Consider the following 15,735-nt stretch of genomic DNA (forward strand, 5'->3'; position numbering starts at 1 on the left):
AAATATTAAAAAAAAAAACAACAAAAACCACAAGGTTGGGTGTGAAGGCTCACACCTGTAATCCCGGCACTTTGGGAGGCTGAGGCAGGCAGATCGCTTGACCCCAGGAGTTCGAGACCAGCCTGGGCAACATGGCAAAACCTCATCTCTACAAAAAACACAAAAATTAGCTGCGTGTGGTGGTGCATGCCTGTAGTCCCAGCTGCTCAGGAGGCTGAAGTGGGAGGATCACCTGAGCCTGGTAAATTGAGGCTGCAATGAGCCATGATCATGCCAATGCACTCCAGCCTGGGCCAAAACCTGTCTCAAAACCAAAACCAAACACAAACAACAACAACCCAAACCACACAATCATCTTGTCACTTTCTCCTTCCAAAATCTCTAAATGATTTTCTGTGCCAGGCATGATGGCTCATGCCTATAATCCCAGCACTTTGGGAGGCTCAGGCGGGTGGATAACTTGAGGTTAGGCGTTCGAGACCACCCTGGCCAACATGGTAAAACCCTGCCTCTACTAAAAATACAAAAATTAGCCAGTGGAGGTGGTGGGCACCTGTAATCCCAGCTACTCAGAAAGCTGAGGCAGGAGAATCACTTGAACCCAGGAGGCGGAGGCTGCAGTAAGCTGAGATCACAGAACTGCACTCCAGCCTGGGTGACAGAGTGAGACTCCATCTCAAGAAAGAAAAAAAAAAGAAATCTAAATGATTTTCTGTATTCTGACTTTCTGTATTGCTTTTTTAGGGGGGGATTCACAACACTAAAAAAACTGACCTTCTCTTGAGTTCTCCCTCTCCCTTATTGGCTTTCCTCTATATATAGTTTCATTGTTCCTGTTGTTCCAACACCCCTCTTCCAAATCATCTCAAATGTATAGTTCAATGAGTCACTACTACCCAAACCTGTGCCAGGACAATCAGTGTTCATGATTAAATCACGCACAGGACAAAAAGTCTGAATTTTCAGTTTATCAAATTAGACATAAATTCCTCATCCACCTCAACATGACCCCAATCTATCAGAATGATTTCCTACTGCTTTTCTATTCATTCTATATTCTAGAAAACTAGAATATGCTTCCCCATTCGCATACTACTTATGTATTCTACACCTGGGCACATCTACCTATTGAAGGGCTACCCATTCTTCAAAACCCAATTCAAACGCCACTTTCCATAAAAACAATTTTCTTGAATCCTTCCATTTTAAAACCCAAAACACACTATGCTCCCAGTTAGTCTTTAGTCCCATTCTGCCCTGTAGCCATCTGTGTTCTTATGTCCTATCGTAAAGTATAAGCTCTTTCAGTGCCAGGATGATAGCTCCTCACTTTATACACACACACCCACACACCCACGTGAAGGCACTTGATGGTTTTTAAGTTGACATGAATTTGCCACAAAAAACACACAAATAATGGTGGCCTATAATGAATATGAGAATCAGAAATTGACAGGTCCTTTAAGGTATTTTCTCCTAGGAGTTGCTTAGGTCTGTCTATGTTCTAACATCTGACTTCCAAAGGAAAGTGAAAAAGCAACAAATACATAAAAGCCAAGGTCCTCCCTCTCCTAAAATATGCACTATTAATATGGTTACCGAAGATTACCAGCATTCTTTTAACTGGAAAATCCGTAACTACCAGCACATCTCCTTATCTAAATACACCACTGAATGCAAGAATATATGAGTAAAACAAAACATGAACTGTGCTAAAAAAAATTTAAAATCACAAATTTTATTAATTACTTTAAAGAACTACAAAATGTTTACTATACAATATTATATACTTATATGTTAGTGTAATTAGCTTATTTCCCCCTCACTCCCAATCACACAAATTGATAAAACAGCCACCATTTAAATTTGAATAATTTCTGACCAAGTTTTATTGTATTTACTAGAAAGGGTTTTTAGTAAATTAATGTAGCATCTGTATTACAAGTAACGGAAATAAACAGGCACACTTACCTGCTCAACATATCAGCCATAATATCCAAGGCTTCTAGCTGAACAGAGACATCTTCCTGTTTTGCTATTGCACTTGTAAGACGTCCAGTAATCTTTTTACATACATTAGCAGCTAATGCAGAGCCTGCATGAATAAGAAGCCAATAATAATTTCAAGGCAAGCATGTTGAATTCCCTCTTATATTCATGGTAGTTACCAAATATTTAACAACTCCACACTTGATCATGAGACACAAGAGATCCAGGGCAGAAAAACACATCTTTCAAAACAGGCTGCTTTTCAATAAAATAACTTATAGAAATAAACAAGAATTAGACCAAATATTTAACAACTCCACACCTGATCATGAGACACAGGAGATCTGTGGGAGAAAAACACATCTTTCAAAACAGGCTGCTTTTCAATAAAATAACTTACTGGACATAAACAAGAATTAGAGATGACAACTTCAGAAGGGGTAAAGGACACAGAAAACAATACAGATGTCAGCAGATTCTTTCTACTGGATAATAGTAGATATTATAGATAATAGATAACTAGTAATAGTTGATAGATAACTATTCTATCTACTGGATAATCTGTATGCATTGGTATGAACGCTAGCTATGGAGCCAGTAGTAGCTGTAGAGCTTGCACACCTAGATTGAAAAGCAGCAAGGAGAGTTTTCTCTATTTGAGTCTTTTCTAGTAGACTAGCCTTTTAAACTTCAGTGAATTAAAAAGCATATATTCTGAGCTCCAATGCTTAGCAGCTTCTTTAAAAAAAAAAATTAGCCATAACTTTTAATAAGGTCCTTTCCAACCCAAAGATTCCGTAACTTCATTATAAAGCAGAAACCTCGTTCCAGGACTCATAAATCAGAATTGTTACTACTTACAGTAGGTCATGTTGTTACTGATGAGAGAAGAAAAAGAACAAGTCACTGTGAAAGTAAGAATCTGAATGGTTAAAAAAATTCTTGTAAGAACCGGAAATTGGCTCAATGCAAACACATTTCAATGAGAGAAAAAAAATTAAAAAATATATACATAGCTAATACAATTATAAATAACATACTTCTGAGTTGGTGAAATGTTTTATTGAAATAAGTAACTATTTAATAAAGGTAAAATAACACTGGTATGATACATTGAAGAAAGCATCCTTTTTGGATTAAAAGATAATGGATTTGAATCTTCACCCAATTACTCACCCAACTTCGGGTGAATTAACCTAATCTCTCTGAATTTCAGTTCTCCCATCTACAAACTAGAAGGAACAGTAAGACCTCCCATATGATTGATGTTTAGACTAGTTTACGTATGCAGCCTTTAGCATGAAAACTAGTACAGTGAATGATTTAAGTACATGAGTGGAAATAACATACCCAGACTACATTATTTTTTTGTTTTTTTATTTTTTTTGACATGGAGTTTCGCTCTTGTTCCCTAGGCTGGAATGCAATGGCACCATCTCGGCTCACCGCAACCTCCGCCTCCTGAGTTAAAGTGATTTTCCTGCCTCAGCCTCCCAAGTAGCTGGGATTACAGGCATGCACCACCACGCCCGGCTAATTTTGTATTTTTAGTAGAGATGGGGTTTCTCCACGTTGGTCAGGCTGGTCTCGAACTCCCGACCTCAGGTGATCCACCTGCCTTGGCCTCCCAAAGCGCTGGGATTATAGGCGTGAGCCACCTCGCCCGGCCCCCAGACTACATTATTACCAATCTAAATCTTCCCATGAAATAGGTGATAATCTCACCTTTTGCAGATGAGACAAAAACTTTTAGCCTAATAATTTTAGCAATAGTTTAGTAGTCAAGACCAATTCTAAAATTTATATTACCTACACATTTCTATCAAAGGCCAAAAGCTAATTAGTTGACAAATACGTTAATCATAGTTTTAAATTTGTTTAATTACCAAGTAGCTGTAAAAGGCTCAGCTTTAATTAAAGCTACTAGTAAACTGAACTATTCCACAGCTATGTCTGAATGGTGTTAAATTTTACATAGCAAATACTGACGCAAAGTAAAATTAATACTGGAAACAGTGAACTCATCAGGACGCAATATTTTGGTTATCTCTTCCCTCACTGCATAGGTTGGCATAACTCTAGTCTGCAGTCATGGTACACACAGTATAAAATCTTGCTCCAACATATAAAAATCCTTCACTGAAATTCATATTACATACAAGTTCAATCGAAATATTCATTTAACATTTATTTCTAAGAAAAATAAGGCTTCATGCTTTAATTTTCTTAATTGTCCAAAGGGATTCCTATGAACATCTGTAAGGACAGCCACCTCCCTCCCTCCTTGGCCAGAAGGGGAAAAAAGGGTGGGGAGAAATACCTCCACACAAAAAGAAATAGGAAGAAAAATGTGCTCTTGCTTACCACTGGAAGCTGGAGGAAGTTCTCCAATTACTGTTTTAAGACCAATACTTGAAATGTCTCGAAGTTGTTCTTTATCAGAAAGCATGTTAGTGCAGAGGGTATCTACAATTGTCTCTACTTGGTATTCTTTCACTTTACTCACTAAAGGACCAAGACTGTAATACAAAGAAGAAATTGTTTTAAAAAAGCTAGATAAGCACAAAAACAGGAAAATACATAAGTAGAAATGTTAACCTTTCTGCCTAGAACTTTCAAGATAAAGTATATACCATGTCTGTATCACAAATAGCATACAAATGACATAAAAAATTGTGATTGGTTAAGATTTTTGCAGTTGGTTTCCAAGTTTTTCTCATTGATTTCCATCCTAGTATCATGAAACTGAAGCTGCTTTCCGTATCATACCCCACGTCATACCCCTAAACCTAATTAGTTGACAAATATACAGAAAACTTATTTTTTATTTTTTTGAGAGACAGGGTCTCACTGTTGTTCACACTGGCCTTGAACTCCTGGGCTCAAGCAATCCTCCCACTTCAGCCTCCTGAGTAACTAGGACTACAAGGGCACAACACCATGGCTGGCATAAAACTTTTTAATAGTAAGGTAAGGCCAGATGCAGTGGCTCATACCTGTAATCCCAGCACTTCGGGACGACCAGGCGGGTGGATCACTTGAGGCCAGGAGTTCGAGACCAGCCTGGCCAACATGGTGAAACCCCGTGCCTACTAAAAATACAAAAAAAATTAGCTGGGCGTTGCTGGTATGTGCCCGTAGTCCCAGCTACTTGGGAAGCTGCACAAGAATTGCTTAAACCCAGGAGGCGGAGGTTGCAGTGAGCCGAGATTGTACCACTGCACTCTAGCCTGGGCCAGAGGAGACTCTGTCTCAATTAATCAATCAATCAATAGGTGAATTAGGAGTCTGCTCCTAACAAGAAGTTTTTCCTACAATGGAAGTTCCATCCAACATATAGATTTAGCATCCCTCATCTAAAAATTCAAAACCCTCTGAGTGCCATGGTGGAAAATTCCACACCTGACCTCATGTGCTGGTCAGTCAAAGCTTTGTTTCGTGCAGAGAATTATTTTTTTCCCTTCCTATCTTCAATGTACAGAATTACTAAAAATATCATATAAAATTACCTTCGGGCTATGTGTATAAGAGATATATATGAAACATAAATTAATTTCATGTTTAGACTTGGGTTCCATCCCCAAGTTATCTCATTTTGTATATGCAAATATTCCAAAATCTGGAAAAATACAAAATATGAAACACTGTGGTCACAAGCATTTCAGATAAAGGACACTAAACCTGCATTACTTTGCCAACTTTGACCCTTTCTTTCTATTACCAAACACCACCTCGTGAACCAAAAGAATTTCCACTGCCCTTGAATCTCCTTGAGGAGATTTATAAAACAATGTGCCTTTTATATTCTTGTCTAAATGTTAAAAGCATAAAGTAACTGGTTGTAAAGATGAAAACAAGTCAATACTACACTACCCTGTGCTCCCAAAGCACCTTGCATATACTTTTCTCATTACTATTATGGATGTTGTTACAAGTTTGCATTATGTCCACCAATTGAACCATTTCTTGAGGATGGAGGAAAGTCCTTCCTTTGTGTTCTTCCCATAGATTTTAGTAGGTAAGTTTGGTACATGAATCTCATTAAGACAGCAGTTCCCGACCATTTTGGCAGCAGGGACCGATTTCATGGAAGACAATTTTTCCACAGATTTGCAGGGGAGGCAGTTTCAGGATAAACTGTTCGACCTCAGATCATCAGGTATTAGATTCTCATAAGGAGCATGCAACCTAGATCCCTTGCACGCACAGTTTACGATAGGGTTCGTGCTCCTATGAGAATCGAATGCCACCGCTGATCTGACAGGAGGCAAAGCTCAGGCAGTAATGCTGGCTCGCCCTCTGCTCTCCTCCTGCTGTGCAGCCCAGTTCCCAACAGGCCAAGGATCTGTATGGGTCCATGGCCCAGGGTTTAAGGACCCCTATATTAAGAAGTCACTGTATTCAAAATTATTGAATAACAAAGACAGTATGGCCCCTATCTTCAAAAACTTAACCATCTGGTTGATGAACTAAGGAACTCACGTAACTATTTATGAAATGAAGGCATTCACTACTCTGGCATGATTAAAAACAAATTTAAAAAAACTTTTAAATGCAATGTCAGCATTTACAGGGTAAGAGACTGAACATTAACAGTCAGATTTTTAGGTATTAAGTTTTTTTGTTTTTTTTTTTGAGACACTGTCTTGCTTTGTCGCCAGGCTGGAGTGCAGTGGTGTGATGTTGGCTCACTGTAACCTTAGCCTCCGAGGTTCAAGTGATTCTCATGCCTCAGCCTCCCAAGTAGCTGGGACTACAAGTGTGTACCAACATGTCCCATTACTTTTTGCATTTTTAGTAGAGACGGGGTTTCACCATGTTGACTAGGCTGGTCTCGAACTCCTGACCTCAAGTGATCCACCCGCCTTGGCTTCCCAAAGTGCTGGGATTACAGGCATAAGCCACCACGCCAGGCTGGTACTGAGCTTTCATGAGATAGTGAGAAAAGCATTTCAAATGAGGAAACAAGTTCTCGTAAAGAACAGAGACTAAAACAAGTAGAATGCATATTGAAACAAATTAGGAATAAAAAGAACTGCTTTATACAAAAGGCAGATGGAAAACACCATAGGAAAAATAACCACCTATGATATTACAGAGAAGTCTTAATGTCTGGTCAATGACTTGAAATGTGATAAAACTGGAAGCCAATGCATTTTTTCAAGCATAAGTAACATCATGAAAATTTAATTTGATAAATGCTCAGATCAGTGTCTCAAATAGATGCTCAATTGATGACTGCTGACTGCTTGACCAGAGAAGTAGTAGGCAGGTCAATTTGGTGATTTAAAAGAAAAGATAAAAATAAAAAAACTGAAAGGTTAAACATAGCCTAATCCAAAATGAAGACAGTGATAACTGAAACATGGCAGATACATGGAGAGACCGAATATAAAATAATAAAAATTGGGAGTGAAGTTAAAAGGAACTCAAAAAATGAATTTAAAGAGTTCTAGCTTTCAGCAGAATAGTGGCGAGTCACGATTGTAATCCGAGCACTCTGGGAGACTGAGGCGAGTGGGCTCCTTGAGCTTGCCCAGCCTGGGCAACATGGTGAAACCCTGTCTCTAACAAAAATACTAAAATTAGCTGGGTGTGGTGGCATGCACCTGTGGTCCCAGCTACTCAGGAGGCTGAGGTGAGGATCACTGGAGCCCAGGAAGTCAAGGCTGCAGTGAGCCATGATCACACCACTGCACCCTCACCTGGGTGACAGGGTGAGACCCTGCCTTAAAAAAAGAGAATGTTATTATTAATTAGCTGGACATGGTGGTGCATGCCTGTAATCCCAGCTACTCCGGAGGCTGGGGCAGGAGAATCACTTGAACCTGGGAGGCGCAGGTTGTGGTTAGCTGAGATGGCACCACCGCACTCTAGCCTAGGCAACAAGAGCAAAACTCCATCTCAAACAAATAAAATAAAAATAATAAAAAATTTAAATGCTGTATTTAAAAAACTAAAAATAAAAAATAAAGGGCAGAAATTATAAAACTGAATAAAAGAAAAAACAAGACTTAACTACCTGCTATCTACAACAAACAATTTTAAAATAAAAACAGACAAAACAAGAAATAAAGAAGATACATATGCACATACACCAATCTTGAAACAAACGGGAGTGGCTATATTACTAACATCAGAGAAAATATATTTCAAGGTAAGGTGTATTACCAGAGATAAAGAGAAATGTCTTATATTCATAAAAGGGTCATACATCAAGAAGACACCACTACTATAAATGTTTATGTACCTAGTCATTGACAAAGACTCTCTGACCAAACTTCACTAAGCCACGTCTGAGCCCTCTTCTCAACAAGCAGTTCTTGACCCTGGGCCCCTGTCCTTGCCAGGCCTACATAGCCCAACCGTAGTGAGAATCTCACCAACCCTGATGTTTGCTCTTGTGCAATGTTCCATCTCTGACTGACTCTTTCCGCTCTTTGGCTACAAATTTCCACTTGTCATAGTATTTGAAGTTGAGACCAATCTCTTTCGCCTATTGCAATAGTCTTTACACCTATCACAATAGTCCTGATTAAAGTATTTCTTACTGTTTAAACAAATATCAGAACAATTTTGTCTTTAACATTATACAGCTTTAAAATGCAAGAAAAAGAAACTGACTTTACTGTAGGGAAAAGTAATACATAGTTGAAAGTTTTAACATCCTTCTCAACAGTCAACAGATCAACTAAACAAAAAATCAGAAAGGACGGCCAGGCATGGTGGCTTATGTTTAAAATACCAGCTCTTTGGGAGGCGGAGGTGGGTGGATTACTTGAGGTCAGGAGTTCGAGACCAGCCTGGCCAACATGGTGAAACCCTGTCTCTACAAAAATACAAAAATTAGCCAAGAGTGATGGTGTGCGCCTGTAACCACAGTTACTTGGGAGGCAGTCTGAGAATCGCTTGAATCTGGGAGGTGGAGGTTGCAGTGAGCAAAGATCACACCACCGCACTCCAGCCTTGGTGACAGACTGGAGTCTTAAAAAAAAAAAAAAAATTCAGAAAAGATATAAATCTGAACACTATCAAATACCTTGACCTGACACTTATAAAACACTTTACCCAACAACTGCAGAATATACTTTCAAGTATATATAAAATATTTGCCAAGACCTACCATGTGGTACACCACAAAACAAATCTCAATAAATGTTAAAAGAAGGTGCCCTGACCACAGTAGAATTCAATTATAAACCAGTAAAAAAATAGATAACCTCCAAATATTTGGAAACTGCTTCTAAATAACCAATGGACTAAAAAAAAAAAAAAAAAAAAAAAAAAATCACATCAAAAATTAAAAATATTTCAAACTGAATAATGAATATACCCAAATTTGTAGGATGTAGCTAAAGACATACTTAGAGGAAAATATATACCTTTATATGTTTAAATTAGAAAGAAAGCCATTAGGAAAGCAATAATCACAGAAAAAATCAATGAAACAGACAACAGACAAAATTAATAAACCTACAAGTCAGGTATTTGATTAAGATTAGTAAAGCTGGTAAGTTCCTGATTCAATTAATTGATGATTAAAAAAAAAAGGAACACAAATCACCAAAATTAGGATTGAAAGAAAGGGATATTCACTGATGACGATTGTTTAGGTAGAAAATCCTGAGGACTCAGCAAAAACGACTTTAACAAGTATGAGATACTATGGTTCATGGTTGAAAGACTAAGTATTGTTAATACACAAATTCTTCTCAAATACTCCTAAAGCTTCGACAGACACAATTTTAATCAAAATTCAAGCAAGCTTATTTTTAAGAATAAAAGCTGACAATTCTAAAATTTACATGGAAATATAAAGGACCTAAAAAACTAAACTACTCTTGAGAAAGGAAGAATGAAGCTAGAGAACTTAAATTACCTTTTACTTTACACTTATCTACACCCATGTTTCTCAACAGGGCAATTTTTGCTCTCCAAGAAACATTTTTGATTGTTACAATTGGGAGAGGTGGGAATGCTATTGGCCAGGGATGCTGCTAAACACTCTACAATACACAGAATACATAGCTCCCAACAACAAAAAGAATTATCTGGCCCAAAGAGTAAGTAATGCCAAAGCTGATAAACCCTGAGTTACAATGAATGCAACTGTTGTACTGGTATAAGTATAGACAAATAAACCAATGGAACAAAACAGCATCTAAAAACAGACCCACACTTTTATAGTCAATTGATTTTTTGACGAAGATGCCAAAGTAATTCAGAAGGGAAGGAAGGTCTTTTCAATAAATGGTGCTGCATCAACTGGATATCCATTTGGAGAAAAAAAGAAAAAGTTAATTCCTACCTCACATCCTTTGCAAAAATAAATTCAAGATAGATCATAGAACTAAAAGTAAAGCTAAAATTAGAAATCTTATTTGGAGAAAACCTTTACAACCTAAGGTAAACAAAGATTTCTTAGGACACAGAAAACAATAACCATAAAAGAAAATTTTAAATTAACTTATAAATTAAATCAAACTAAAGTAAATTCAAAACCAAAATTAAAAACTTAAGCTCATCAAATTCAGAGAAGAACTACAACTTGATAATAAAAAGTCCATGCACAAAAAAACAAATGGCCAAAAAACACAGGAAACAGTGCTTGACATCATTAGTTATCAGGGAAATAGAAATTAAAACCACACTTACACCCCTACTGAAGTGGCTAAAATTAAAAACTGACACAACCAAATGGCTGGTGAGAATGTGGAGCAACTGGTACTTTCACATAAAGTGGTAGATAGACTTTGGGAAACAATTTGGCGTTTTCATAAAAAGCTAAGTGAACAAGAGCAGTTTCACTCTTGGGTATCAGTGAAAAATAAAGACGGCAGGGCGCGGTGGCTCAAGCCTGTAATCCCAGTACTTTGGGAAGCCGAGGTGGGCGGATCACGAGGTCAGGAGATCGCGACCATCCTGGCTAACATGGTGAAACCCCGTCTCTACTTAAAAAATACAAAAAAATTAGTTGGGCGTGGTGGCGGGCGCCTGTAGTCCCAGCTAGTCAGGAGGCTCAGGCAGGAGAATGGAGTGAACCCGGGAGGCGGAGCTTGCAGTGAGCAGAGATCCAGCCACTGCACACCAGCCAGGGCGACTGAGCGAGACTCTGTCTCAAAAAAATAATAATAATAAATAAAATAAAACAAAGACACATGTCCTAAAAGGGACTTGTACACGAAACGTTCACTGTATATTTATTCACAGTAGTCAAATCCATGAAAGAAACCAAATGAATAAACAAACCATCAATGGACTACTAATCATTAATAAAAAGGCATGAACTACTAATATACACAACATGGATGAACTTGTGGTGTTACGAGAGCAAAAATAGCCAGACACAGGAACACATACTATGTAATTCCATTTATATGAGTTTTGTAACAGGCAAAACTAATTTATGGTAAATAAAACGTGAATAATAGTGACCTTGACTGGAGATGTTGTATGATAAAATTATACAATTTTATCAAACAATTATCCAGTCATTTGAAAAAGGTCCATCTTTTTCTCAGTGATGCCACCTTCATAACATACTTTACATTCTATTTTACCTCACTGGTCTATTAATGCCCCACTACCTCACTGCTTTGATTATAGAGACATAATATTTATAGGGCTAACCAACACCTCTCTACCTTCAGCAATTGTTCTACCTGTTCAGAGTTTTCTTAACTATCTTCAGCACATGCTCACTCTCAACCCTAATATACTTTAGTCAATTTGTCTAGTTTCTGGAAAAAAACTTAATGATTTTTATAATTAGTTTAGCATAAAAGTAACCTGAAGAGAACCAAAAACTTTATGATGTGGAGTTATCCCATCCAAGGACATGAAATATCTCTCTGCTTGTTCAAGTACATTTTTGTATCTTGAAGTATTTTAAAATTTTTCTCCCATAAATTTGGAACAACAGAAAACTGTAATCTTACCTTACACTACACAACACTGCAATACAAGGTCACCACTGTAACAATTCTTGTTACATTTACTCCTACGTTGTCTTTCTGTTGCTATAATAAATGGGTGTTCCTTTCTATTGTATCTTCTGATTGCCCATATGAAAAGCTACTTATCAAAAGCTTATATGAAAAGCTACTAATTTTGTAAATTTTACATCCTACCTCACTGAATTCTTTTTGTAAATTCAATTTTTCTTAATTGACTTGTTTTTCCCACATATACTTTTCAATTCTTATGCCTCTAACTTTCTTCCTACCCCTCTGTCTTAAAGTGGTTAATACCCTCAAAAGAAACAGCAGAGAGATACACATATTTGCCTTGTCCCTGACTTTAGGGTGAATGTATCTGGTATTTTATAACTTTTGGGCTGAAGTAAGTGTGTGTATGTGTGTGTGTCGGGGGCGGGGGCTGAAGTGTGTGTGTATGTGTGCATGGGCTGAAGAAAGTTTGTGTGTGTGTGTGTGTACATGCATGTGTACTCTTTTAAGGACCTATCAATTCCTATGTTGTTACATGTTTTACCTGGAACAGATGATGAATTCTGTCAAGTGGGATAATACATCTTCAACCTGTTCTTCACTCTAATGACAAATCAAGTATGATGCTGGTTTTTGGAAGTTCTTTACCTCCCTAATTATACTAAGTAAACTAAGTGCTTTTGTTTGTTTTGTTTTAATCAAGAGTCAATGTTGACTCTTACCAGTGTCTTGACAACTAACCAGATAGTTTTTTCTCCCTTTGACCTACTAACATAATAACTGTATTAATAAAGCATATAATACTGAACTGCCCCCTTAAAATCTTAGTCACAGTATGTTACTAATAATACACTGCTATATTTTATTTTGAACATTTAAATGAAGCTAGTCTATAGTTTTCTTTCTTTTTTTTTTAAGTATTATCATTAGTAAGGATCTGTTATCAGTACTTAATTTAAATAAAAGTCTGGAAGGTTTTCATACTTACCCTATGTTCTAGAACAGTACTACAACTCTCTGTACTGGAATTATCTGTTCTTTGAGGTTTTAAAGACATCTGTGAAATATTTCTGGATCTTTCTTTTGGGTGATGAATTCTTTGTTCAATTTTTCCAAAAATGGAAAGTTTTTGTTCAATTTTTCCAATTTTTTGATATGGCTGCTTAATAATTGATATATGGCTGCTTAATAATCTATTGGGATTTTCCATCCTCCAAGACCCAGCTCTTAGATTATTTACTATCATTTTATCCCCTACTCTATTTATTTATATCCTAATTCCTTTATTTTCTTGAATATATGTTATTTCTCCCCAACTCCTCTAATTATAAATATAAAATATCAACAAAAGGTCAAGAAACTCAGGTTCCTAATGAGTAAAGATACATACTAAAGTGACTAAGAAGTACGTACCTCCCAACTCTCAATATGGGACAAAGATTACTTTTTTAAAGACTTATGTTTTTAAAAGGTTGAGAAACATTCAGGATATATTTTGAACAAAGTTTAATTTTGTTTATTAGGCACATGGCAAAAAGATATTAAAAGATAAAGAATTAAAGTAAAATTACTGACTCATCTGTATCATTCTATAACACTTTTTTTTTTTTTTTTGAGACACAGTCTTGCTCTGTCGTCCAGGCTGGCATGCAGTGGCACGATCTTGGCTCCCTGCAACCTCCGCCTTCCAGGTTCAAGTGATTCTGCTGCCTCAGCCTCCCAAGTAGCAGGGATTACAGGCGTGCGCCACCATGCCTGGCTAATTTTCATATTTTAGTAGAGACAGGGTTTCTACATGTTGCCCAGGCTGGTCTCCAACTCCTGACCTCAGGTGATCCACCTGCCTCGGCCTCCCAAAGTGCTAGGATTACAGGTGTGAGCCACCACTCCCATACAACACCATTTTTTGAAAGACCCATTTTATTTTAAACTTGCAAATGTCCCAAGTTAAAGAAATTTGTATTGCATGTCTGGAAATTCTATGCTGACAAATTAGTTCTCATATTTTTATTTACTTTTACAAGGGATATGTAAAAGTTTAGGCTAAAACAAATTTAAAACCCTTTAAAAAGAAGTAACAATGGGATAATGCTTTATTTAAATTGATACCAAATATAATGATGTACAAAAAGACATAATTCCATAATTTTTATGAGGCTAAAGGTTATACTAATAACTTTGTAAATTAAGGGTTTCTAAAAGTTGACATTCATAAACTAAATCAGTATGTTAATGGAATTTATTGAGAACTCAAATTCTTTACCCTACTAAAAATAAGAAACCAAACTGCCAACATCATGCATAGCAAGAAGCTCCCACTGCAATGTATACACAAAGACAATCAGAATCTCCATATTTCTTAGAAAAGACTCTCTGTAACTATCGTATATGTATATTGTATCAACTGATGATATATATATTGTATCATCAGTGTTGTTTTGAGTTAACTATGGTTTAACTGCTGCTATTCTTTATTAAGAATTTTATTATTATTAGTTTTTTGGCTGGGCATGGTGGCTCATGCCTATAATCCCAGCACTTTGGGAGGCCAAGGTGGGAGGATCACTTGAGCCCAGGAGTTAGAGACCAGCCTGGGCCACAGAGTGAGACCTTGTCTCTACAAGAAAATTTTAAAAAATGAGGCAGGAGGATTTTAGCCCAGGAGGTCAAGGCTGCAGCGAGCTGTAATCACACCACTGCACTCTCACCTGGGAGACAAGGTGAGACCCTGCCTTAAAAAAAAAGAATGTTATTATTATTAGTTTTTAATTTTCCTTAATCATTTCATTTTAAAATTTCATCCCCACTGGAATACAGAGATACATAGAGGCAAGTAGGCCTTTAACTCAGCTAAAAATGTAGACTATAGTGAAACAAATGAGAGAACCATTGTTTTTGGAGTTCCCTACATGCACTTCGTAAGAATTAAAAGAAAATACCATTTAGTAACTTATATGCTGTAAGGAAATACACTATATATACCATATACAAACACTAAACATTAGTCACCTAAAAATTCTACACACAAACACTAGAAAGAGATAGTACAAGGCTAAGATAATTTACTAGTTATCATAGAGTTTTTAAAAACAGGGTTGGGGGAGCAGGAAGAAAGACTCAACCAGTAAAAAACAACTTACCATTTGACAGCTAAATTCTGTACCTCTCCATTTTTATCTTCCAATAACTTTAAAATCATTTTCACTACTTTCCTTTCACTATCATCATCCAACTTGATGGAATCTTTCTGCAGTTCCGTCATCAAATCATTTGTAGCCATAAACCTATCAAAAAAATAAGATTTGTTAATTTTAAAATTTTAAAGCATTAATTTAAAAAGATAATGATTTTTCAAATCCACTGCTATACCATTCACTCAACAGAAACATCTTTTATTATAAAACTCATCCACTTTTTAAAAAAAGTGATCATAAATTTAATCTAAAAGCTACCGAGGAAAAGAGCAATAATGTACTTAAAATTCATTGTATCCAGAGAGACGGTGAGATTTTTTAAGTACTGATTTGCTTTTGTATGAGGTACCACTATCCAAAATTATTTTCCCCAGGTCAGTCTTGATCTCAAATTGACTACCAGGACCTACAGTGAGTACTCTTTCATTCTAATTAATTGCATCACTGCTTTTAGGTGAGAAAAGTTCCTCTTTACTTTTTCTTTACATGAGATTTGAATTCTATCTAGGAAGCCCTTAACCAAAAACATTAAGAACACCTTCCAAACATTAAGAACACTTTCAAAACAAGTATGTTGCATTGCAGGGGATGATGACATATTACTG

The 15,735-nt window shown here is 36.7% G+C and overlaps 1 protein-coding gene across 2 annotated transcripts in view; it reads right to left on the reverse strand.

Annotated features, from left to right (window-relative positions):
• The window catches only part of CAND1 (cullin associated and neddylation dissociated 1), a 45,517-nt gene that overhangs the window by 17,646 nt on the left and 12,136 nt on the right, over positions 1 to 15,735 (reverse strand). For both annotated transcript variants that reach the window (XR_010148274.1, XM_509204.8), the window contains exons 2-4: positions 15,077 to 15,220; positions 4,354 to 4,508; positions 1,972 to 2,095 (exon numbers count right to left, since the gene is read on the reverse strand). Coding sequence is in view for 1 of the 2 variants with exons in the window: in XM_509204.8 (XP_509204.4) it covers positions 1,972 to 2,095; positions 4,354 to 4,508; positions 15,077 to 15,220 (423 nt within the window). In the remaining variant the exon portion in view is untranslated. The remainder of the gene's footprint in view (positions 1 to 1,971; positions 2,096 to 4,353; positions 4,509 to 15,076; positions 15,221 to 15,735) is intronic.

This window comes from Pan troglodytes, chromosome 10 (genome assembly GCF_028858775.2).
Source record: "Pan troglodytes isolate AG18354 chromosome 10, NHGRI_mPanTro3-v2.0_pri, whole genome shotgun sequence".
NCBI lineage: Eukaryota > Metazoa > Chordata > Mammalia > Primates > Hominidae > Pan > Pan troglodytes.